Genomic DNA, 26,032 nt, shown 5'->3' with positions numbered 1-26,032 from the left:
AGTAGCATTTCCACAGCATTGTGTAGCTACAACGGGCCTGATCCGATCACCATCTGCATTCTTCCTACCTCTTCTTACTTGCATTGCTCTGTTTTCTACTGCCAACACCCTTTCTTGTTGAAGAGTTGTGTGTCTCTAAATGTGCACATGAGACTCCAGTTCTGAGTCTCCTCAGGGCACCGTTTATATTGTGCGTGCATTATGGTATTGAGGCAGTTATACACAATCCCATTTTTGATACTGCTTGTGCCTGCAAAGGTTTGGGGGCAGACATGCTGCTTTGTTGCTAATCCTGGAACTTTGCATATCACAAATATTTGAGTGTGTGGGTTTTTGGTCCTGTGTTAGTTGCACAATAAAGCAAGAACACCGCCTCCAGATGGCTATAATGCTTAAAGTTGGGGAAAGCATTGCAGAACAACTCATAGATGTGTGGATGACGTGCTGATGGTCTGGTATCAATCCATTACTACTGCACTATTACTGTGTCAGAGGGACGCGGGTGGCGCTGTGGGTTAAACCACAGAGTCTAGGACTTGCCGATCACAAGGTTGGTGGTTCGAATCCCCACGACGGGGTGAGCTCCCATTGCTCGGTCCCTGCTCCTGCCAACCTAGCAGTTCGGAAGCATGTCAAAGTGCAAGTAGATAAATAAGTACCTTTCCTGTGGGAAGGTAAACGGCGTTTCCGTGTGCTGCTCTGGTTCGCCAGAAGCGGCTTGGTCATGCTGGCCACATGACCCGGAAGCTGTACGCCGGCTCCCTCGGCCAATAAAGCAAGATGAGCACCACAACCCCAGAGTCGGCCACGACTGGACCTAATGGTCAGGGGTCCCTTTACCTTTTATTACTGTGTCAAAGACATCTTGCAGAACATACCACAAGCCACTGGTTTGGAGGGGTCCATTTATCATCCATTTGTTCTGTTTTAATGCGCCATGAAGCAGATTCCTTAATCCATCGGTAACTATAAACCTCCCTTTGTGTTCCTTTGTCTCATTGTTGCTTTGCTCTCAAAACATATGCATGTATAAAGGCTATGTAGAAATGTGTCTCTATGATGAGATTCTTGACAAACTGCATTTGCTTTTTTAAAAGGAATGTTTGTATGTTTGAGGAGGAAAGATTCCTCCAGATTAGGAATCTGCAGCAGATTCCTAATGGCCAAGCCATGCTTTGGCTATGCTATTGAAATGGACCAGCTTTTCCTAACCTGGTGCCCTCCAGATATTATGGACCACAACTTCCCATCAGCTGCAGCCAGCCTAGTCAATGCTCAAGGGATGACGGGACTTGTAGTTCAGGCACATCTGGAAGCCACCAGGGTAGGGAAGGCTAAATTGGGTCAGTATGTACTCCTCGTTTTAGAAGTTATCCATTATGTGACCATAATCGCCGTCTAAAGGCTAGCCAGGAATTCAGTATATATAGTGAGGTCCAGAACACTTTGATTTTGAATGCAAAAAAAGAACAGGAAAAAAGTTTTGTGCATCTGTTTTAAGCATAGCTGAGCTTGATCTAATGAGGAGAATTCTGACATTGCTGGCATTTAGCCACTTACCATTGGCCTCTGCTGTCAGCTGTGGGAGAGGAATAGCTGTGAGGCCTGAGGGCTTTTGCAACTGTGGAAGTTTGTGGAGGGATTTAATTCCTTCCAGCTGGCGAAGAGTTCTGTCTCGTTTCCATTGGGCAAGGGAAAGCCTTCAAAATCGGTCCCATTATGTGGAAATCTGTGTGCATTTCATATTTCAAGGGCAAGAACTGAGACGTGCTTTCTTCTATTTTCTTTTTTGCTGTTGCAAGTCTTGCCATGAGTTGTTTGGGGAGAATGCATAAATATATTTGCAAAGGACAGCACAAAAGTCTTTTCCCTATGGAAAAAAGTGCAAAATGGGGTAAGTTCTTAGCCCTTCTTTTACACTATATAATAGTGGATACCCACAAACATTATTCATGACTTTATTTGGACTAGCTTATGACTTTACACTCATTCTCATACAAATTGTCAATTTCACTGTACCTACAGTTGTACATTCTGGAAACTTTCTGGATCGACGGGTGCCATGCATTGTCCATGTGACTGCCCTTGAAGGCAATTTGGACGCTTCAGCTAATGCAGACCATAGTTGCTAGAACAGTAAAGCCAGATGGGATCACATAATACTGATTCTGAAAGATCTAGCTTGACTGCCCATTCAGTTTCCAATCCCAATTCAAGGTGGTGGAACTTAAATGGGTTGGGACCAAAATACCTGAAGGACTGCCTTTCCCTATTCTAATTTGCCTGTGTCTTAAGAGCTTCAGGGAAGGTTTTTCTCCAAGTCTCATTGCCATGAGGTGTTTCTTCCATGGCAAAGAGGGACAGAGCCTTCTCTGCAGTGTCACCCCATCTGTGGAAAGCTCCGCAAAGGGACTGTAACGGTTGCATTCACCTTGTTTTTATATGGTTCTTTGTTGACCTTTTTTCACGGGCATTATATTCCATTTTGTTGTTTATTATTACTATGTTGTACACTAAGTGATTTTTTAAAAAATAAAGTATCAGGTGGTTTATAAATGCTTATAAATAAATAAATTGTAAGAAGAATTAAAACATTGCTAAAGTCCATTGATTTCACCGGGAAAGATTTAGGCACATGCTGGGTGTTCTCTCTGAAATCAGCAGGGCATAAAAGTGCTTAATTTTTGCTGGATCATATCCACTCTATTCTTGTTCTCTGAAATTGGCTAGACTGATGCCATATATCTGTACTGGTTTAATACTCCCCTCCCACCCCTTGCCAGGAAACAATAGTTATATGGGTAGGTCAGATGGATCGCTAATGGAATTGGGTCCATCTTCACCCAGCTACAACCCCCGGACTTCTTTGTTGATGGTTATACCCTTATTAAACCAATATAGCTCATGGAAATTGTTCATTGCCTGCAGTAATTCCTGGCCCAGTAGCCTCCCTCCAAGAGTGGGATTTACTGTCGTGTACAGTGTATAATAGGCAGTAATATTTTACAAGGCAATAACGTTTATTATAATCTCCTCCTCAACTCCATCCAGCCACCCAATAAACTAGGAGACGGGTGAAACAGAATTTTACATCTTACAAGTGGTTAATGTAATGAGCTTGACATTATTGTCTCTTTTCACAGTTGTGGAATCCAGAGGCATGGAGCTTCGTCTCTTGCTGTTTATTCTGGCACTGGTGTCTGCGAGCGATTCTTCCTCCACGGACAAGGGTGAGTGTTGGTGAAGAAAAGCTTTTGATGCACTGTTGCTGAGCTCCATGTAATGTACTTGACACTAGATACTTGCTCACCATAGTTTTCATGCTAGGGCTGCTGTTTTTACCTTGCTTGGTTCAATGATTTAGCGCTGAACCGTACTTCAGAGAGCACTTCTCCTCATATGAACCTGAACTTATTGGTTGAGGTCATCATCAAGGGACACGGCCAGTGTACCCTAGAGGACAGGAATAGGAAACCATCTGCAACCGAGGATTAGGCCTTTTCAGTTGTGACTCCAGGGTTACGGACTGACCTTAAAGATTGTGTACTTCGCTGCCTGTCTTTTAAGTGATTTTGTAAAGCTCACTTATCGGTAAAGCCTTGTGGCATTAAGACCTACTAGTTGTTTTGTTTTCATTTTTGTGCTTTTCATTTTGAGAGCTAAGGTGATGTTTCTGGTAATGATAACATTGTTGCTTGTATATATCAAGTTCTGATATATTGTGAGGGGACTGCCTTATCCTCTAATCCAACTTTTCCCTAACCAAAAGCTTCTTTTCAGCACAGGAATTATTTCTTCTTTTAATGGGTAGCCAGACCACAAAAAGGGGGAGTTATAGGGGGGAAATGGGCAGTTCAAAAATTCAAGTCATGGTGATGTAATAAGTGATAGCATTGTGAAAAGTGCTTCCCTGCAGACTCTATTGCTACCCTCCACAGAGTGGTACAATTTGAGTATACATTTTACAAACAGTAGCTGTGGATATGAGTTAAATGCATCTATCTGCCTGTGACATTTAGTTGGGACTTTGGTTGACTAAAATGGAATATATTTGTGGAATAGGTAGCTTCTATCTTCCTTACAGTTCCTAGATTCAGGGTTTTGGGGCAAAATTGGGGCCGTGATATCCTGAGGGCTATTTCCAGAGGGCTAGCCATATTGTAGTGCTATCATAAGTAAGTTCCAGCTACAATTCTCAGCACCCTTAACAAACTGTAACACCCAGAAATTCATTGGGAGTGGCGGAGGGGGCGGGTCTCCCTGGGTGCTACTCTGGGGGGGGTGACAAGATGGCCCCTGCCTCCCCCCATCTGTAGAGCGGCCTAGGGCACTCACAGTCCATTCAAGATCCTCAAGAGCCTAAGAGGCTTGGGGGATTAGGAAAAACAGATAAATAGTTTCTCTCCAAGGGAGGTACAATCCTGAAAGTGCTTGATGCTGAGAGGTCTGGAGAGGGGAGTATTAGGTGCAATTTATTTGCGTACGACTAACTAGAATGGGTTTCCACATATCGAGTTGCCCAAAAGAGTACTTGTGTCTTGTCTGATTTATAAAGCTGCATGCTAATTTTTGTTTTTTAACGTGGGGGCTGTGTTTGCCAGGCAGCTGGAATGCCTCTCGACTGCCAAAACTGTAGAGAGGCCTCTTAGATGTGGAACCAAGCAAAGGAGCGCAGTCTATTTGTTCCAGTATGCTGCACTGAAAGGAAGATATTTTCCGGCCTGTCTTGCGTGGACGTTTTTTAAACTATTCTTAACATTGTTCACATGTGTTTTAAGAATGGATGAACAGTACTTTTCAGATCACTTAATGCTCTTTAGGGGCTAAAAAGGCTGGGGGGGGGGATTCCTTTTATCAACCTTCACAGGAATTTGCCCAAGCCAAGGAGCTGTAGGGAATCTTTTGCTACTGTTGTTAGCATAGCTGCGGTTTTTAATGGGCACTATAAAGAAATAGGCATTGCACCTTTTCGTTTCCCTCCTTCTGTTGCTAGTAGTAAAATTTGAGTTGTTTGCAAGGAAAGAAAGGCCTGGAATGCTCCACACGTTTGCTCCAGATTCAGGGCCATATTCTGTGGCCTCGGGGTGCTAGGGGTGGGAACAAACCTGAACTCTACTGAGATATTTATCTGAACCATTCTCAACTCTGTGTCACATTTATGCAATAGATAAGAGGCCAGCCTGAAGCCAAAGTGCTACAAGAAGCACAGGCAGTGGGCTGCCAAGACAAAAGCAAAACCTGGAATACTGTGTCCAGTTCTGGGTGCCATAATTTAAGAAGGATATTGACAAGCTTGAGGGCAAAGCAGGGCAACCAAGATGATCAAGGATCTGGAAAATAAGCCCTATGAGGAACAATTGAAGGAGCTGGGTTAAGTGTAGCCTGGGAAAGAGGAGACTTGAGAAGAGATATGATAGCCATCTTCAAAACTTAAGGGCTGTCACGTGGAGGATGGAATAAGGTTGTTTTCTTCTGCTTTGGAGGGTAGGACTCGAACCAATGGCTTCAAGTTACAAGAAAGGGGATTCCAACTAAACGTCAGAAGGAACTTTCTGACAGTAAGAGCTGATCGACAGTGGAACGGACTCCCTTGGGAGGTTGTGCTCTCCTTCATAGGAGGTTTTTAAGCAGAAATTGGATGGCCATCTGTCATGGATGCTTTATCTGAGATTCCTGCATTTCAGGACAGTTGGATTGGATGACCCTCAGGGTCTCTTCCAACTTAGCAATTCTATTATTCTAAGAGAGCCAATGGGAAAGTACAGAGGTAGAGGGGCCACTTTGCATGTCGGAGGTCTCAAGTTCATTCCCCAGCATCTTCCCATTTTGTTGCTTGAGGTGAAATGGGATGTGCCACCATGCCACCACCTCCCCCCTGTCCCTGCTAAAGCATCATGTACCTACGTTGTGTGGTGGCGACTTCTGGCATGATCTCGCTGAAATCTCATGAGCCCTGTTTTCCTCCTTCACATGATGGTAAGACTCAGAACATCTGGAAAGGGATTTTGCCTGAACTTCATCAGTTTACAGTGGTACCTCGGGTTACATATGCTTCAGGTTACAGACTCTGCTAACCCAGAAATAATACCTCGGGTTAAGAACTTTGCTTTAGGATGAGAACAGAAATTGTGCTCCAGTGGCGTGGCAGCAGCAGGAAGCTCCATTAGCTAAAGTGGTGCTTCAGGTTAAGAACAGTTTCAGGTTAAGTACGGACCTCCAGAACGAATTAAGTACTTAACCTGAGGTACCACTGTATCTGGTTTGTATAAGAAACTACCGTACTTTGGTATCAGCTCAGGGTTAGAAGCCTACAGGGTAATTTCATGTAGGTTTCAGAGGGGGAATCCCAGAGGGAAAGTGGGGGGGGGGGGTGGAGAGAGTGAGAGAGAGAGAGAGAGAGAGAGAGAGAGAGAGAGAGAGAGAGAAACAAACAAAATTGAAAGAGTCAGAGGTAGGCTTCTATAAGGGAGCAGGTCAAACATCTGTCAAGAGTGAACTGTCAAGGTGGCCAGTTGGGCAGAGGCGAAGAGATAGATCGAAAGAAAAAGTGGTGACAAAATGGAGAGAAAAATGAGAGGCAGTAACCCTGCTCTCGACAAAATAAGGTTTTCTGTCCCTGCATTTAAGGCAGGGGAAATAAGAGCTTGGGAATGAGTCCCAGCTCATGGAACTATGTGCAAGCAAGGATAGGCCCTTTTGAAACATGATCTCTTGCCAGGGGAAGAAGCTGGACACATCCTCTTTTGTTTTGCTTCTGTAATAAACTTTGGTCCATTTAAAACCCCTGTTGTGCTGCCCTTAGGAGAGTAATAATTCATCACTCTGGAGGAGAAATGTTTTGCAAGAGCGCATGATAAAGGGAAGAGCACATGATAAAGAAAAACAAAGCAGCATTTGGACAAGATGATCCTTGCAAAAGAAGAGCTCTTGGTGTGCTACATCTCCACAAATCATTATCTGCTGTAGGTTTCCTCCCCTCCTACTGCAAACCTGACTTTGCTGCCATAACAATCTATCTCTTAGATTTGTGATGAAACGATGCAGCTGCCTTAAAGGCTCAGTGGTAGAGCAGGTGATTTGCAGGCTATAGACTCCACAAGTTCAATCATTGGCGTCTCCAGGTAGCATTGGCAAAAGGTCTTGTCTGAAAGCCTGGAGAGCTGCTGTCTAGTCAGTGGAAACAATACTGAGCTTGGTAGGCCAGTGTTCTGACTTGGTGCAAGACAGCTTCTCTTTGCTGTTGTGTTTCTCAGCGCTAGCTGTTCGAAGACAAGTCAGGACTTGACAACTAGCCATGCTGTGCCTCCACAATTGGAGGCAGTCATGTTGCTGAATGCCAGTTGTTGGAAACCACAGGAGGGGATAAGTGTTCTTCTGACTGAGTCCAGCTTGCAGGCTTCCCACAGGTTTCTAGTTGGGCACAGTGAGCACAGAATGCTGGCCTAGAGGGGCCACTGTCTTGATCCATCTGGCTCTTAGGTTCTAGTGGCTTCCTTCTTCTCCTCCTAGTGCTCCTCTATGACTGTTTCTTCAAGGTCTAATAGAGATTACTTGCTTAGCATTCCATCCATGAGGCTGGGCTGCTGAGGGCTCACATTAGGACCTTCCTTGCTGTAGCCCAAATCCCCTAGAATTGCTTATCCACCAGCATCTATCTTATCTTGTTCCTTCGGGAGAGAAGCCAGTGGAATGTTCGGCATTCGATAGCATCTCTTCTGTTTTCTGTTCCGTTTAGTTTTGTTAGCCTTATTGGCTGACATCTTCTAAGTTTTATGTGGAACTTATTGGAAGGCGGCTAGGATTCTTGTAATTTATGTTGGGTAGATGTTACTGGTGTCGGCTGAAGAAAAAGGCAAGAGAAATAATTTTCCTCCACTAAGTTGGTTGCTGCCGTTCCTTCCCCTGCAAGATGGAAGATATTCTGAGGGTCACTCAAAAATTCTCATTAGAACTTCTTCTTCTCTTCCCTCCCAATCCATTTTTCTTTCGTATGATGTCTTTCTTTTTTAAGCCTTTTAAATTATCCGTAAGCTTCTCTGTGAGGAGTTTTTGACCGTATATTAGGATAAAAATATATATTTAGATAAATAAGAAAATAAAATGTAACAGTACTTACACTTTGATCCTGGTTCTTGACTTATTCCTTGATTTGTTGTGCTGGTTAGCTCTTCAATCCTGACTTATCCTTTTGTTGCGAGTTCTGGCTTTCTCTTCTGTCCTATGTCCTGGTTGCTTTTCAGTCCTGGCTACTCCATTCATCCAATGCATACTGATTCCCAGCTCAGCTCAGACCACTGACTATAGCCCACACTCATCAGCAACCACTTCTTGTGAGTTCTCTGAGGGAATGTCCCAGTGGCTCTTTTGGCAAATAACCACTGGCTTGTTTGTTGGAAGAGTACTGGTTTCCACACGGGCTCCTCACTGAGGCAGTTTGTCCTCTCTCCCCTGTGTATGTTGTTGTTGTTTAGTCGTTTAGTCGTGTCCAACTCTTCATGACCCCATGGACCAGAGCACACCAGGCACTCCTGTCTTCCACTGCCTCCCGCAGTTTGGTCAAACTCATGCTGGTAGCCTCGAGAACACTGTCCAACCATCTCGTCCTCTGTTGTCCCCTTCTCCTTGTGCCCTCCATCTTTCCCAACATCAGGGTCTTTTCCAGGGAGTCTTCTCTTCTCATGAGGGGGCCAAAGTATTGGAGCCTCAGCTTCAGGATCTGTCCTTCCAGTGCGCACTCAGGGCTGATTTCCTTCAGAATGAATAGGTTTGATCTTCTTGCAGTCCGTGGGACTCTCAAGAGTCTTCTCCAGCACCATAATTCAAAAGCATCAATACTTCGGCAATCAGCCTTCTTTATGGTCCAGCTCTCACTTCCATAGATCACTACTGGGAAAATAGTCCTTTTTTAAAAAAAAGTCATCTGCATTCCTTTTCCACACCTTCACTGAATGCACCAAGGGTCAGAACAGGATCACACCTGTTGGTCTCATGCCACACTTCTGTGCACTCAGCGGAAGATGTGAAGAGGCTTTTATGAATGCACAGTTGTAGACACCCAGGCTTTTCACACGGGGGTTTCCCCTATCACTTGAAAGAACCCAGCAGCTCTATGCACATAGAAGCCCCTTTAACACCTTCTGCAGAGGTTGAGAGTAGAGGAAGTTGATGTGATCCTGCAGGATTACAAGTGTGAAAATCCCTTTTGCTCAGGGTTTCTCCTGTAAGCCATTATAACCCCACCCACCCACCCCCGATTCATTACAAAGGTAGAAAGGATTTAATTGCACCTTGGTCAATTTTGTTGCATCGCTTAGATCAGAAGGCAGGCCACCATTATTAAACCCCCATTGCTGATTCATTTTAGCAGACTTTAGCAAAGTTAAGGGCTTTCAGATTCTTACTGCAGGTGTCTTTTCAATAAGCATGGAATGGCTTTCGATCTGTGACTCCTATTCGGCAGTTGGGAAACTAAGATTGCAAACATACAGTAGTGGGCTGCTAGGGCTTGGAAGTGAGGGGTTAGTTAGACCTATTGGAGTCGATCTAGGGCCATTGATCCACGCCTAAGTGCACACCTGTTGCGTGTTCCCTGATCTCAGTTGCAGGGGTCTGGGCTGCGGTGGTAAGAAGGTCGTCTTCTTGTTTGGTGATCACCCATAGCCAAGTAAGATTGTCTTCCATAAACATGGTTTTAACAGTGAGTCCATAAGTGACTGTGGAGGCCAGTTCTGGATCCACACGTCCTTCCACAGTGGGGACATTGGTTTCTGGGCGGGAGTTGATCATGGTGTGGATTTGCCAAGCGTGCCTTCCTCTTAGCACGTTTCTCCCTTGTGTCCTGAGTTTGAGTGTCTTCAAAGCCCATGACACCTTTGGTAAAGGCTGTTCTCCAATTGGAGCACTCACAGGTGAGTGTTTCCCAATTGTTGGTATTTATACTACAATTTTTAAGATTTGCCTTGAGAAAGTCTTTAAACCTCTTTTGTTGATCACTTTCGACCACTTACTGCTCTTTTGACAAGGGTAGAAATCTTGGTCAGTTGAGAAGGTTCACACTTGGATGAGATGATGGGAAAGAACAGGAGCTTGTGAAAAGGGTTCCAAGCCAATTCTCACCCCCAGTACCTCAGTAGACTGGGTAGAGAGATCATAGTCCCTGATGAGATGGCTGAAGACAATAAGAAATTCTTGTGTATGATGTGCATACACTGTTTATTACACAGGGTGCCCTTGGAGTCTTACATTTGAAGGGTGGCGTATATACTTACGAGGTGGATAATTAGTAGATAAACAGTCTTGTCCAGGTTTTTTCCTCCAGTATAATAATCCTAAGACTTTGTTGATCGCAGACAATAGCTGGAGAAAAGAAGTGACCATGCACTCATTGGAAAAGATGCCAATGTTATGGCAAACTTCCGATTGCTTCTGCTGTGGTCAGCACCCTAAACTGTTACATGTCTCACTGATGCTGCCAACCACTCCATGGAATAGTACTCAAGACCTGAAGTCTGTCAGACTTGACCAACAAACTTCCTCCACTCAGGTTAGGCTTGGGCTCTCGTAGTGTGACAAGTCTTCATAGAGGTCAGCTTTCCAACTAACTACGCCATGGCCATTTCCCCCAACGTCATATTTTAAATAGCAATCAGATTTTTATGTTTCTCTCTCTCTCTCCTTTTTTTTTTTAGCAAAATTTGCTAGCAATTGCCAGGCATTTAATACATATGGCTGTGGTGATGAAGTAAAAAAGGCAGCTGAAGAGCATTTTTGAAAGCATCTAATCTCTTCTGCAGAGATGGATCCATTATATGCAAATATACCCTGTAAATGTGCTCCCACTGCGGCCAGCACTCCTGCTATTTACAAGGTTATGCTTGCTCGGAGTCAACTGCTTTTACCACCCATGGCAACCAATGACATTTGACTTTACTCCCCATGCTAGAGCTACAGAATAGTTTGTGGCACATAAATTATTATACAACTCTCTGATAGGGAGATGGGCTGTTGCCAGGGCTCGTTCCTAGGTCTCAATCCTAGCAGACTTTGCAATAGCTGTGTTTTGAAATGCTTGTGAGCTGACTGAGCCTGCAGCTTGACCTTATGTAGACATAACGGCTTACGTCCAAGCTATCTGAAAGGCCGTATTTCCTCATACAATCCTGCCTGGGTTTTGATATCTTTGGGGACACCCTTCTCTCAGTCCCACCGCCCTCAAAGGAACTCTTGGCGGGGACACAGGAGAAGGCCTCTCGATGGCTTCTCCCAGACTTTGGAACTCCCTCCATAGAGAATTTAGACTGGCTCCCTCCTTGCTGTCCTTCCACTGGCAGGTGAAGACTTTTTTGTTGCAACAGGCTTTTTAGGAACCAACTGCTTTTAATGAGAGGGCTGGTGCTGTGCCGTTTTTATTGTGCCGTTTTTATTGTAATTCATAGAATTGTAGAGTTGTAAGGGACCCTGAGGATGGTCTAAGTCCAACCCCCAGCAATGCACAAATATGCAACTTTCCCATATGGAGATTGAATCTGCAACCTTGGCATTATCAGCACCATGCTCTAACCATATTGTTTTAATAGATTTATGTAGGTGTATGGTTTTACTTCTAGCAATCTTTAATTGTTTTTAATTATTGGGGTTTTTTCTGTTCTTTTTTTGCGGCACTCATTTTTAACTGTAAACTGCCTTGAGTTCCATCAGGGTAAAAGTGGGGGATGAATGAATGGATGAATTGATGATAATGATTATCATCATCATCACCATGATGTATTAGATTACTTACCCATTAATCACCATAGAGTCCAGGGCAAGTTACAACAATATTTAAAAAAATGCAACATTAAAATCTGTTAAAACAATTTGCAATCAGAAGAGTAGGGTGGGTCCTATATGTGTGTCTGTGTGTGTATACAGGTGTCACAAGCTAAGGTAAACAGTAATAGTAGTAGTAGTAGTAGTAGTAGTAGTAGTAGTAGTAATGTATTTATACCCCGCCCATCTGCTGGTTTTCCCCAGCCACTCTGGGCACCTCCCAACAGTTACATGTTGAGTATACGATGCTTTTCCCAGAGAGATGTGCCTGGCATAACCTTTTAGTTTTTAATTGTCAGGCCATGGCTTTTATGTTTAACCAGGCCTTTGTTCTATTCACGTTGCCTCCTGGTGGTGCTCCGCTTTTAGTGGGGTTAGGTAGGACTTGTGCAAAACAGTGAAAGCCCTGCAGCACATTGTGAAACTCTGTGGCAGAAGCTGGGTATTATTTATTGAGCTTCACAAACAAAATGCTGGAACAAACATTGCAACAGTGATTTCTATAATATTTTATAGTGGGGGTTTCTTGTGTGTGTTTTTAAAGGTCAAGTTAGCTATCACGATTTAAAGTAACATGAAATTGGGCAGAATCCGAGACCAGGAGAAAGAGACAGTGGAAGAAGATTGGAAGAAATTTAAAGAGTATCTTGATAAGTATTATAAAATTAATGAAGGTTAGAAAGACATGGGTTGGAAAATAATACGGTGTTCAGAGATGCTAAATAAGAAAAGGAATGGAATTGTCAAAAAAACTTTGGTAAATAAGGGAATGGATTTACTGACTGGATAATGAAAATAGAATACAGAACGGGGAGGTATGAGGGAGTCGGGAAAGTAGGTTGAGAAAATAAGGTTTGAAATTATACTTGTTGTTTTTGCTTATGTTTGTTTTTATTGTTGTTGTTTTGTTTTTATATGTTTTCAATTGAAACTTCAATAAATATTATTTTTTAAAAAATAAAGTAACATGAAATCTTTTTTAAAAGCCTTTATTTGTTGTTCATTCTTGAAGAAAACAATAATAGTTGGAGAAAATATTGTTTGGAATTTTGCTACCATGGCATGACTACGACCACGGGTTAAGATGGCTTTAAAGCAGGCATAGGCAAACTCAGCCCTCCAGATGTTTTGTGACTACAACTCCCATCATCCCTAGCTAACAGGACCAGTGGTCAGGGATGATGGGAGTTGTAGCCCCAAAATATCTGTAGGGCCAAGTTTGCCTATTCCTGCTTTAAAAGGTATTGAGACAAATTCATGGAAGTCTTGCCTGTCAATTTCCAGTCAGTGTTAACCATGGTTTATTGTTACATTCAAATACCAAACTGTGGCTAGTCTTAACTATGTCTATAGACAAACAAGGCAGAGTCATCATCAAAGTTTGAAGTTGGTTTGTCTACCTGAAACATAATTAAGGCTAGCTACAGTTTTTTCTATGCGCCCTAATGGTGGCCAAGAGATTGATATTGATGAACTGGAAGAACAGAGATATGATACCCTATAATCAGCGGATTGACAATATGACATCACTTGCAACTTATGAATGGACTGCTTATGCACAGACTTTGTCTGATAGCATTTGGAGTGAGTTTATACAGAATGTAGTAGGCAATTGACATTAGGATTATTAGGATAGTAACACTATATCAGTTTATATAAGAATGTATGGGAGTATCCTCCAACATTCAGTTTCAACGAAGGTCCACAAATTCTAGTACTATGTCCACTTTTTCCATGCCATAAATGATTTTATAAAATTCTGTTACCTCTCACTCGCTTAAATTAAAAAGTCTTTTGTTCTTTTGTTGCTTGTGTTTTTGACATTGTTTCAAAATCCCATGATAGAAAGAGGCTGAGCAATGAATCAGGAAATCCTCTTGAATCCTACCTCTTCCATCATCTAACTTCGAGCATGCAAAATCACTTGGCAAAAGGCTGCTATGATGACCTCCTGGATTTTCCACTTAGTGGCTTACAGGGGTAGACTGTTGGATATTTTCAACCGATCTTTTTATGTTGTGTATAGAAGGTGTTTTAAGCATAGATTTTTAAGAAACACCTGTTGGTGGCTCTAAATTCATTTACTTTATTTACCAAAGACAAGCTAAGACAGCAGTCCCTCTTGCTGAATTTTCACTTACGCTGAATATAAGGAGGCTAATTTTTTCCCCAACCTGCTGCCTGTATTAATTCATTCACTGGCTCAGATTCCTTCCATCCATAATTAAACATGAGGCAAGGTCTTTTGATTCACCTCCCCTGCTGTACATCTACATCCTTAATATTACTATTTTTGTCTAATGCAGAAAAATAAAACTGCCAGGCAAAAACATGTCTAGACATTCTAATTTGTTTTTGAAATATAATGGGTGGTTTCAAATTGGTCCAGTCAGTATGCATGTTAGTATTATTCCTTTGTAGCTAGTGCACAAATAATGGCAGTGTTTGAGCACATAGAATATATGGTCAGAATGCAGAATGAAACAACTTGCTAGAGAGATGCATAGCACTTAGTCATTAGGAAGAGGTTTGTTGTTTCAAGGAAAAAGCTTCCCAATTAGTTGTTAGGCATGGAGAGAGAAAATGTGAAGCCTTTCTGCTATCAGGAGCTGGTGAAGTCCAATGCTACCAGATTTGTTGGCAGTGGCAGCTGAGGCTGCTGGTGGGGATTTTACCAATATCACTTTGCATCAGTGGTAATTTGGGATCTGGGTACAAAATGAAGTATTTACATAAGAAGTTCTTTGTACGTGGTGTTTTGTGTTTTACAAGAGGACATGGGGTGGCTCCAGGAGATATTTGATTTGGCTCACATTCAAAGGTGAGCTTACATAATTTGCAGTTTCCCAAACAATATGCAAACCGAAACACGGCTATCCTTGCAAATTCTCACTTCGGTGAATTTTTCAATGCAGTTGTCTAGCCATGTAATGTGTGTGTGTTTAGATAGATAGATGAGTAGTGTGTATGTAAATTAACAGTAAAAATGCATTACATTGGGGGAATTGCCTTGCAGAGATGTGTATCGTGGGAGAAATTTGCGCAAATATGCTTATGAATTTTCATGAGAACTTCCTGAATAAATCACAAACCAATGGAGAGAACTAAACCTAATGTAGGAAAAACGAGAAACTGAAGTTGACGTTTTTTCCATCCTTAAAGAGGACTGATTCCCTGCCCCATGGAGCTTACAGTGTGCTACCGGGGGGGGGGGGGGGAGGCAACAGAGGAAGGAGAAGGGAGACAGGAAAGTATATGTATTTGTTTCAGATACTTGTAGATAGTGGGGTGTGGAAAGTAAGAGACTCACAGGGGAAAGGAGGGTTATGAGAATGGTTTCAAATGAAGGGGGAATGGCGTACTATAGGTGTTAAAGGAAGTACTCCCGGGCATAAGAACAGCTAACGTGGTGGAGCTTGAGGAGCAAAGAAACTCTGCAAATCCCTGGGCTACAAATCCACTGAAAAATCCTATGCGGTTAGGTTTTTGTACAGTTAACTGGAGGGACTGGAATAGCATTCAGTAGCCTAGAGTTGGGCAATGCCTTTCAGCCCAAGCAGGGGCGGACCTTGGTGGTGTGGCAACTTGTGTGAAGCCAAAATTTGACACCTCCTTCCCAAAGCCCTGGTAAGCACCAGAAGGAGGACTCTAGGACCCTGTCAGAGCCCTCACACCTCCATCCTGATGATGGAACACACTAACTTTAGGGGGGCAGTATGAGGCTGTGTAAGGGAAGAAAGTTCTAGAAGGGATGCCTGTTAAACAGTGGACAATCTTAGCTCTGTTTGATACTTGGAAGCTTCAAGAAAACCTCTTTAATTTGATCCAAGACATCAGGCAATGTCTGATGTTGCTATGGCTATGGAGAACATCGTGACATTTATCTTGAAGTCAGAATAGTATAACCCAGATTTCAAGAGTGTCACAAGCAGTGTCTAGTTAGAGTGCTCATCTTAGACCAGATAAAGAGATGCCTTTGAAAATCATAATGACAGAGCTCTCTTGGGGGGGGGGCATTCGACTTCTCAGGTGGGTCGACGGATTGGAATGCACTCTTGCATTCTGTCCATGAGACTTTTTAGCTTAGTCTCAAAACTTTATTTAAGATGTCTGGTTGGATGAGACATTTGCAACTGCTGTTGCTGTATGTGTATGGATTAAAACATTTGCAAATGAGGCTATGTGTGCTTGAGATTGTCTGGGGAGGCTCTCTTGAATGTTCTTCAGTGGGGACAATCTTGTTCAGTGGGGACACGGAGTCAGTCCTTTTCTGTGCCCCTGCCCACAAGCTGTATAAATCCCTGCTCTCTGAAACAGTGCTAACTTTCAATGGCCAGATTATTTCTAAAATTGCATCTATACATATAAATTGCTGTATGCACAAAGTATGAAAATTGGTGTCCTCTCTTGTCCCCCTTTTTGATTATGTATTTCTTCTTCTTTTTTGTGGGGGGAATCACTTATGTGTGAGTGGCCACGCAGCAGTCAGACAGGCATTGGTTGAAATGACTGCAGTTTCTCAATGGCTACACCTCCTCTCCGAGCCAGAACCTTCACTGGCCTTGCGTCATGCCTTCCTTGCAAGCTTTTGCTTGGCTAGAATGTTTTCTTGAACTTTGATAATCCACTGTTTGACTTTTGCGTAGCCTACCATACCAAAAGGGATGCGGGTGGCACTGTGGGTTAAACCACAGAGCCTAGGACTTGCCAATCAGAAGGTTGGTGGTTCGAATCCCCGCGACGGGGTGAGCTCCTGATGCTCGGTCTCTGCTCCTGCCAACCTAGCAGTTCAAAAGCATATCAAAAGTGCAAGTAGATAAACAGGGGTCCCTTTACCTTTACTATTACCATACCAAAGCTATGAATGACACGCAGTCGTACTTTGGAACTTGAATGGAATCCATTCTGGAAGTCCATTAGACTTCAAAAACGTTCAGAAAACAAAGCATGGCTTCTGATTGCAGCCAATCAAAAGTTGCGCCGGACATTTGGCTTTTGAAAATCATTCGGAAACTGGAACTCTCACTTCTGGTTTTCGATTGTTCGGGAGCCAATTTGTTCGGGAGCCAAGGTGTTTAAGATCCAAGGTATGGCTATATTTTGCTCTTTTACCATAACCTCTCAGCACCCAAAATTGAATGCTCAGTTATCTGTAATTTGTATCTATTTGTATCTGTTAGGGGCCTCTGGCACCACCTGCCCCTAGCACGTGGCCCCCAGACAGTTGCCCACACCATAATGCTCTGTGGGTAGCGATCCTCCTTGAAGATCCTGCTGAAGCAAACAGAGATCATCAATTCATCATTCATCAGTCCTGAAGCTGTTTTGGGATTAATGCTGCAGTTTTAATGCTTAGATTATTTGGGAAAGAGAGGTTAGCTGGTTGGCATTTTGGATAAAGTGTGGAAATAAAGGGGATTGACAGTCACCCGGCCATTACAGAGATCCTTTAACCAAAGGAGGGAAACATTGGCCCCTTTGCTAAGCTGACCAAACATGTTCCTGGCAGAAAAAGTTGTACACCTATGTTCTTTCAAAAATCTGCCTTTTGCCAGAGAAAGCAAAGCCAGGGGCCTAAATGAAGAAATGGTCTCTTGATGCCCAACATAGACAAAGATTATAACTTGCCCCCATACAAAAAAAGCACTTATCAAATTGTCAACAAACATGTGCAGAAGATGTGTGGCAGCCGCTTCAAAAAGGAGATTAATTTTAAAAGGCTCTGCAATCTTGTCAACACATTAGGATGACGGGCTGAGGAAACTGTTCAGGACCAGTTCCACAGTAGTTAAAGAATATTCTCCTGTGCCTTATGCAGTGGCTGTAAAAATATTAAGTTCTGCCCTCGCTCTGAAGCCACGTTCATTCCGCTTGAATGATTTGAAGTGGTTGTTACAGTCCTCCTTTCAAAGTGCTTGTTTTCGAAGAAGAAGAAGAAGAAGAAGAAGAAGAAGAAGAAGAAGAAGAAGAAGAAGAAGAAGAAGAATTTGAGTTAGTTGTATACAGTGTTGCATGAGCAAAGGGTTTGATACAGGATGATAATTTCACAAACCCTCCCAGAGCTTTGTTGCTTTGCCTCACTGTGTCCAACTTTATCAGGATAGAAGGGGACTTGGGAAATTTCACAAAGACTTTCGGCGTTTTATTTTTGCTTGCCACCATTACTACCTCTTTTTAAAAACAAATTAATTTTTATTGATTTTTTCCATGTATACTTCTTCTAACAATATGTCTTTAACAATTTTTCATATTTTGACCCTCCTCCCCTGGATTTCCCCCATACTCCTGTTTTGTTTTATTTCCATATTGTTCACTCTGCGTATCGTTTCCCCAAAATTTTCTGAATACATGTAGTCTTATTTTTTGTTGTATACCCTGCCAATGAGTCCATTTCTTTATGTTGCTGCTTCATATATGTTGTAAATGGTTCCCATTCTCTTTTAAAGTCTTTGTTGTCCTTTTCATGTAGTTTTTCTGTTAGTTTTGCCAGTTCTGCATGTTCCATCAGTTTCCCTTGCCATTGTTCTTTCATTGGTATTTCTTTCTCTTTTTTAATGAATATTTATTAGCATTTTCTATAATAAAACAAAAACAAAAGTAAACAAAAAAATAACAAACATACAAAAATACAAAACTTAAAAACAATTAAAAACACATAAAATTTCAATTGCTTATTTTCTTTTAACTTATTTCTCAGACCTCCTCGCACCTTCCCTTCTTGTATTCCAATTCAAATTATTAGCTCAGCAAATCCTTATTACTTATTTCTCAACTTTAACTTAATAATTTATTTTAACATATTATTATTTTGCTTTTTCTCTTTCATCCATTTCCTCAATTTATTTTTACTAACCTTATTTTCATTTAATTTAGTTCATTTTAAAAAACCAATTTTGCCTTATCCAAACTTAAACATCAATACTTATACATCAATACTCATTCTTAAAACATTTTTTCTAAGATCGACCAAAATTCCCTTCCATGAATTTCCCAATTTTCATACAAATAACAAAACAAAATAAAAACAGAACAAATTATAATTATATACCCTTTGGACTCCCAAACTCCACCCCTCCCTTTCCCGGTTTCAGTCCCCAACAAATGTCCATCAGTCTTAATCTACTATCAGCCTGGAGATCTCACATCCGAGGCTCTTAATTCTCTCTCAGTTCCTCTCTGCCAGTTTTTTTGATAGTCCTTAATATTGAACACCAAATCTCGGAAAAGCTCCGACCCAATGGGATCCATGTTTCTTCCAGCCAGGCCTCCATACTTAAAAATGGAGCCTATGGGGTATTCCGAATCTTGTTTCTTACTCCTTTCAAGTCCAAATGTTCCCAAAGCTCCAACTTTCACCTTAAGCAAATTTGTAATCCTTAGGTCTTCAGATCTCCACATAATGAGATCTCTCCATTTTTCAATCTCCAGTTCAGGCTGGATTTTCCACATCAAGTTTTTATTTTCCTTTGTTGCCATCATGTCAGGCCTCAAGCTCTCCTTTATCATCTGCAAAATTACAGCTCCTCTTTCCTTTTCTTCAGGGACAACATATGTCTCCTTCTCCATATTCTCAAAGCTCTCAAGTTTCTCTTTTTGTCCATTTGAATAGACTTCCTGGTTCAAATCCTTATCAAATTCAATGATGTTGTTTACTGTTAAGTCCAGAGTTGTAACATTTGTAGCCAAAACATCAATTTGGCCTTGTAACTTTCCCAAGAGAACAAATACTCTGTCCAATTCAGCCTGAATTTTCCCTCCTCCAGCCATTCTTGTAATGTCCCAGAACCCCCTCTAGAGGGATTTTGGTCCTTGAAATTCCTTCCAGTTCAAATCCAAAAATCAAGTTAGTTTGTATCAGCTCTTCCTTGTTTTCAACAAATTGTAACAGAATTATAACAAATATAACCAGCAGAAGCAACAGAAACAAAGTTCTCTTTTTCCATCTTGACAGCTAATTTGACTGCTGTCAAACTCTTCAGTATCTCATCAACAGGCTCTCTCGCGGAGCACTCCCGGCTCCGGGGGGGGTGGCACTTCAGCTCCCAAAATTAGCTCTTTATCCTCCAGTAAGATTTCTTATACTGCCAAACCGTGAAATTAAAGTCCTTTACCAAAAAGGGGGAAAAAGGGGGTGTTCTCTCAACCTTAGTTAGCAGTTCCTTTGCTTTAAATTATTTACAAGGAGGGGAGACGGACTTCCTGTTTACGCCTTCCCCGATCGTGCCTAATTCATAGAAATTTTCTTTAAAATTCCAATTTCCGTACTACTCACGGGTTGTTACTTTAAAGTCCAATTGCTCACAAGAAGAAGTCTGCGCTCTCCGACAACGGCAGTGCGGCTTCACTCCGCAGGAGAAGCAGTCGATTCTCAGCACCTCGCCGCTCACCCCGTCCCCGTTCCGAAGCCTTTAAGGAGGCTCCTTCGCAGCTCGGGGGGCGCAAATGGTGCCCACCGAGTCACCACGCTCACAGGCTTCACCGCCTGTGATTTTTGAGGGTCCCCGCGTCGCCGCAGCGGCAAGACCTGATCCTGCAGAGCCGATTCCCTCCGGAGCTCAGAGGGAATCCGCCATTAGTCGATCGCGCTAACCCGGAAGTCCTTTCATTGGTATTTCTTTGCCATTATTACCTCTTTTATTATTGTGGCAGCAGTAGAAATAATTGCACTCCTGGGACTGCTATGAATACCATTTTGTCCTCCATGTCATGACTCCCATCTCTTGCATCGATCTGGACATGGAGCTGGAGGCTGCAGAGGCACCCAGTGGGGAGCCAAGTCTGGTTCAGTGGTCAGAGCTGACTGCTGGACATAGGGAGACCATTGTGCCTGAGGCTGTTGGACAGGAGCTCCCAAAGGAAACTCCCAGACCACCAGGACTTATAGGGTCAGAGTCTGGACCCTCTATTTCCCCTGACTCTGAAGAACCAGATGTATCCCACCACACAGCACCAGTCTGGTGGCACATGGAGCACACCAGAATGGAAGCTATAAGATCCAGGAGGATGCCTTTGGCTCAGAGGGCTGGTCCTTGGAGGCTCTGTAGTTCTCTACAGAGCAGTGGAGTCTGGAGGAGGTAGTTCTTAAGATGGAGGCTTCGGTCTGCCCCCAGCCTTTGTTGGAGCAAGGTGCTCATTCAGAATTGGCTGTGGTCCAGCGGCCTTGGCGCTTTCTTGATTGGCTTAGTCATCGGACTTGTTGTTGTTTAGTCGTGTCTGACTCTTCGTGACCCCATGGACCAGAGCACGCCAGGCCCTCCTGTCTTCCACTGCCTCCCGCAGTTTGGTCAAACTCATGCTGGTAGCTTTGGGAACAGTATCCAACCATCTCGTCCTCTGTCGTCCCCTTTTCCTTGTGCCCTCCATCTTTCCCAACATCAGGGTCTTTTCCAGGGAGTCTTCTCTTCTTATGAGGTGGCCAAAGTATTGGAGCCTCAGCTTCAGGATATTGTCTCCCTGCTTATTTAACTTATATGCAGAATTCATCATGCGAAAGGCTGGGCTGGATGAATCCCTAGCCGGAATTAAGATTGCTGGAATAAATATCAACAACCTCAGATGACACAACCTTGATGGCAGAAAGTGAGGAGGAATTAAAGAACCTGTTAATGAGAGTGAAAGAGGAGAGTGCAAAATATGGTTTGAAGCTCAACATCAAAAAAAAAAAGATCATGGCCACTGGTCTCATAACCTCCTGGCAAATAGAAGGGGAAGAAATGGAGCCAGTGAGAGATTTTACTTTCTTGGGCTCCACACTTCAGCCCTGTTCATTCTCCATTCTCAAAAAGCCTACCAACTTTACCACTTGCAAACATGGTGACAAAATTGTGGGTGGGTTGGGGGGGGTGAATTCAACTGAGCACTATCCTAAATGAAGGGTGCTTATTTTCTGGTGCTTAACCAAGCTCTACTCCTTATGAACATTCATTTCCCTCCCATCCCACCTCCATAAATATTTCTGATGGCTGAACAAATATTTTGAAATGTGCAGCTACTCTTTTCTTTTAAGCTCGATGTCATGTGGTCTTTTGTTTGCTTCTCTGTTTTCTTTTGCTGGTATTTCTTTTCAGGTTAACACCTACTCTTTACTTGAGCGATTTTTTTATTTATGCGTTTTAATTTAGTTCAATTTATTTGTCTAAGCACAAAGGTCAGTTTCACCAAGAGACCTTGAGCATAAATCGTAGCGTCATAAACTAAGTGGTGTGCCAAGTCCTCATGCACACTCCTATGCTTCATCTTTTGGTGGTGCAGCAGCAGATAAAAAAGATTTGACAGATCAATGAATGCTGCAGATAGAAAAAAAGACCGGCCTTGGTCTAGTATACCTCAAGGAGCGTCTTCACCTCCATCGTTCTGCCCAGACACTGAGGTCCAGCGCTGAGGGCCTTCTGGTGTTTCCCTCACTGCGAGAAGCCAAGTTACAGGGAACCAGTCAGAGGGCCTTCTCGGTAGTGGCACCCGCCCTGTGGAACACCCTCCCACCAGATGTCAAAGAGAAGAACAACTACCAGACTTTTAGAAGACATCGGAAGGCGACCCTGTTTAGGGAAGCTTTTAATGTTGAACAGACCACTGTATTTTAATACTTTGTTGGAAGCCGCCCAGAGTGGCTGGGGAAACCCAGCCAGATGGGTGGGGTATAAATAATAAATAATAAGCTGGACAGGTGCACAAATCAAACCAAAATAAACAAAAGGGCCTTTTCTTGGCTAAGCCTCAGCTCCAAGAACACCGACTGAATGTGCTTTTATTCTTCTGGCAAGAGAAATGGAAGAGTTGCACAGATGTGTGTTCTGGTGTCCTGGCCAGAAATTACATGCTTCCCATCTGCTTGCCTCTTGCTCGTGAACACATAAAAGAAAGGAAGGAAGAACTTCAAATGCCCCTTCAGTTTTATTAGCTGAAGCCCAGAATTTGGAAAAAGCAAGAGACAGTAGCTGCCATTAATTGGTAACATGATGCCCTCTACATGCCGCAGGATGTGTCAAAGCATTTAAGAGAACATACCAGAAAGATCCGTGCCAGACTGGAGGGGGAGCACATGATGCCAGGCAGGCAGGGGGGAGAGAGTGAAGAGGAGACATTTTAAAGAGGAGTGGTTAAGTGGCCCTGCAGACCAGACTTTTCCATGTGAAGGAATGACTCTGCTGGTTTTCGCTTCACGGTGTTTGCTTTTAAACCATGGGGCTCTCCAAACTGGTTTTTATTTCTTCTCCACCACCTCCACAGAGGCGAGGGACCATTCAACATTCCCCAATATGAGCCTCTCTCTATTTTTTGGACTGCAGTTCCCAGCAGCCTCAGCCAGCATAGCTGTTCCAAGCTGGGGCTGATGGGAATTGTAGTCCAAAACATCTGAACATTCAGCATAGGTTATTTGCAAGTGGGGAATTAGTATCAACTGTACTAGAGTGATCCTCAATGCTTTTTTTTTTAGACCCAGAATTTAGAATCTAGGCACAACCTGCAACTTTTTTGTTTGTTTGTTTCTTTTTAAACAACTTCTCTTTCTTTTCTTTTCCATCTCTGCATACAGACAACCCCTTATTTGCACTGGGGTTGAGCTCTTGCGCGAAATTGCATGGAATCAAAACCTCCCTGCCCTGCCCACCCCTGTTCCACCGTTTGAGTGACGTCTTTTATGACGCTTCCAGATCACTTCTGGGTTCAGCGTTATGCGCAGGTGCGCAATTGCGCACATATTGGTTGCCCCTAAAACGGGGATGTGGCGTTTGCCCCCTAGCAGTGTGACATCATATTGGGTCATAAGGAAAGGGTTAACTAAGTGTAAAATGATTAACCAATAGGAACCCAAGGGGAGGAGCTAGAGTTAGAGTGGTTAAAAAGTCAGTCTGGAGTTAGAGAAGGGAGAGGGAGGATAAATCTGTGGGTTGGGCTAGTTTGATGTGAGAGAATCTGTTAAGAGGAGTCAGTTAAACAGTTGGGATAATCAGTTAGAAGGTATTAGGAAGGTATATGCCGGTAAAGAAACTAAGGATAAGAAATTGACATGAAAAATTATCTGAAACCATCAGCTTGTTAATGCTTATAAAATAAACTTGTTTATTTGATTTAATTTTAACAACTGTCTGGACTCTGTGTGTACCCAAGAGAAATAGGTCGGTGGCAGCAGGGAAGCGATCACAGTGGTGGCACAGGGATCAATAGACCGTCAAGCGTCTGGGGACCCTGTGTGATCGCCACAGGGCGTTGCGTGTAACTTTCTCCCTCTTCTTCTTTTTCCTTCATTAGAAACAGCCCTAAATAACAAAAGGAAGAAGTGGTGATACTGCAGTCCTTTAACTGAGGTGTGCATAGGAAACAGCCTAAACCTGAGGCAAACATGTTACCTTTTGCATGCAAAGCATGTTCTCTGCCTCTGAGCTACAGCCCTTCTCTAATCAAATGTCAAGCCACCCGCTGAAGAGCAATGCCCTAAAACAGCCTTCCCCAACCTGGTGCTCTCCAGATGTTTTGGACTACAACTCCCATCAGCCCCTGTCAGAATATCCAGTTATCTCTCCTTCAAAATGCTATTCCTCAGCGCTTCATAGTTATATTCAGGTAGCGTCTTCATAGTGTCTTCACAGCCAGGATTTCAAGTTCATTCATAAATAGCGTACTCTTGAGCGGGAAAGAGACTCGTTGCTCTGGAAACCGCATAATAATCCATGATTTTTCATGGACCTTGCCCACCTGCTTCATTTATGTTTAGTTTAATTACAAGCTGTTCAGTTGCCTGTTTTGTATAGATCCTGAAGAGTGGAACATGTGGTCAGTTATTCAGGTGCTGTTACAGAGATGTTTATAAAGGGGATAAATGACAAAGATTTTCCGAGCCTGAAAAATAATCAATTTTGTATATTCATAGAGTGTTCCCGCTGCCCCAGTCCTAAGGAAGATGTTCATTTAAAAAGTGAAATGAAATAATGCTAGCGTTGAGGAATTTCTCTCCTGATGACAAATTGCTTCTTTGCAAAATGGCCCCAGGTGGCATGTTGCTCTTATCTGAACCGATTTCAGTCGCTGGATATCAATAGCAAATTAAACTACATAACCATGCACTGACCAGTGTAAACGAATGGTTGAACTGAAACAAAAAACATTCCCTGCATCAGACCTGATGTGGCCCCTCATGCAAACAGCAAGAGCGAAGGTGGCACTTTCCCACCGCTTTGCTCTGCATCCACCTCTCATAGCTGTCAACTGTCCCTTATTTGGTGGGAAAGTCCCTTATCCCAGCGCCGTGTCCCGCTGCTGTCCCTTATTGATGATATCCCTTAAATTTCCCGGGTTTCAAAGGAAGCAGCTCCTCTCCCTCCCTCCCTGCCAGTCAAGGAGGAGGGAGGCTCCAACTGTGTTGCTTGGCTGCATTGCTCACCCAATAAGGAATTCGAATCCCTGTGATGGGGTGAGCTCCCGTTGCTCGGTCCCAGCTCCTGCCAACCTAGCAGTTCAAAAGCACGTCAAAGTGCAAGTAGATAAATAGGTACCGCTCCGGCGGGAAAGTAAACGGCGTTTCCATGCACTGCTCTGGTTTCCAGAAGCAGCTTGGTCATGCTGGCCACATGACCCGGAAGCTGTACGCCGGCTCCCTCGGCCAATAAAGCAAGATGAGCACCGCAACCCCAGAGTCGGTCACGACTGGACCTAATGGTCAGGGGTCCCTTTACCTTTACCTTTTTAAAGACTTGCCTGGCTTTCCAAATAGTTTTGAACTGGGACCATATGTTGCATTGAGCAAGTACAGAAAGTCCAGCAAAACTGGCTGCAGCCACTATTTCACTTCTACACTGGAGCAAAAGAGACAATTTGGTTTGGAAAATAGCAATCATTAATGAAGTAGTAAATTACCCAACCCATTTTGGTGGGAACCTCATTTAGGGGCACAGTGATTTGGTTTCTGGGTGCCCCAGGAAAGGTCTCTACTAAAACACACTGAGCAATTTACTAGTTCATTAAAGCTCTTTAATATTTTTCACCACCGTTTGCCACTTCTTTTGCTCTGATGTTCCCCACTTCCCCATCGCCCCAAACACACTTAGCATATGAGCCAAGCAAAGGCTGACCGAACCTCAGGAGTGTGAGGAGGAACCACCACAAATGCCCCATCAGAAGATCCCAGTGATTGAGGTGGAGTGTAAGAAACCAGGCAATCCTTAAGGGCTCAAGTTGTTTAGGGCTTTATGAATTCCCTGTGGTTGTGGCCTGATTATGGATCTCT

General features: G+C 43.2%; 1 protein-coding gene across 4 annotated transcripts in view; it reads left to right on the top strand.

Moving 5' to 3' along the window:
• Positions 1 to 26,032, top strand: part of GHR (growth hormone receptor) — a 101,868-nt gene that overhangs the window by 45,112 nt on the left and 30,724 nt on the right. For all 4 annotated transcript variants that reach the window (XM_083703560.1, XM_083703558.1, XM_083703561.1 and 1 more), the window contains exon 2: positions 3,144 to 3,230. In XM_083703560.1, the coding sequence (XP_083559686.1) occupies positions 3,161 to 3,230 (70 nt within the window). In that variant the 5' untranslated portion in view covers positions 3,144 to 3,160. The remainder of the gene's footprint in view (positions 1 to 3,143; positions 3,231 to 26,032) is intronic.

Source organism: Podarcis gaigeae, assembly GCF_964106915.1.
Source record: "Podarcis gaigeae genome assembly, chromosome: 11".
Taxonomy (NCBI): domain Eukaryota; kingdom Metazoa; phylum Chordata; class Lepidosauria; order Squamata; family Lacertidae; genus Podarcis; species Podarcis gaigeae.
This window is presented reverse-complemented; position numbering and strand designations above follow the sequence as displayed.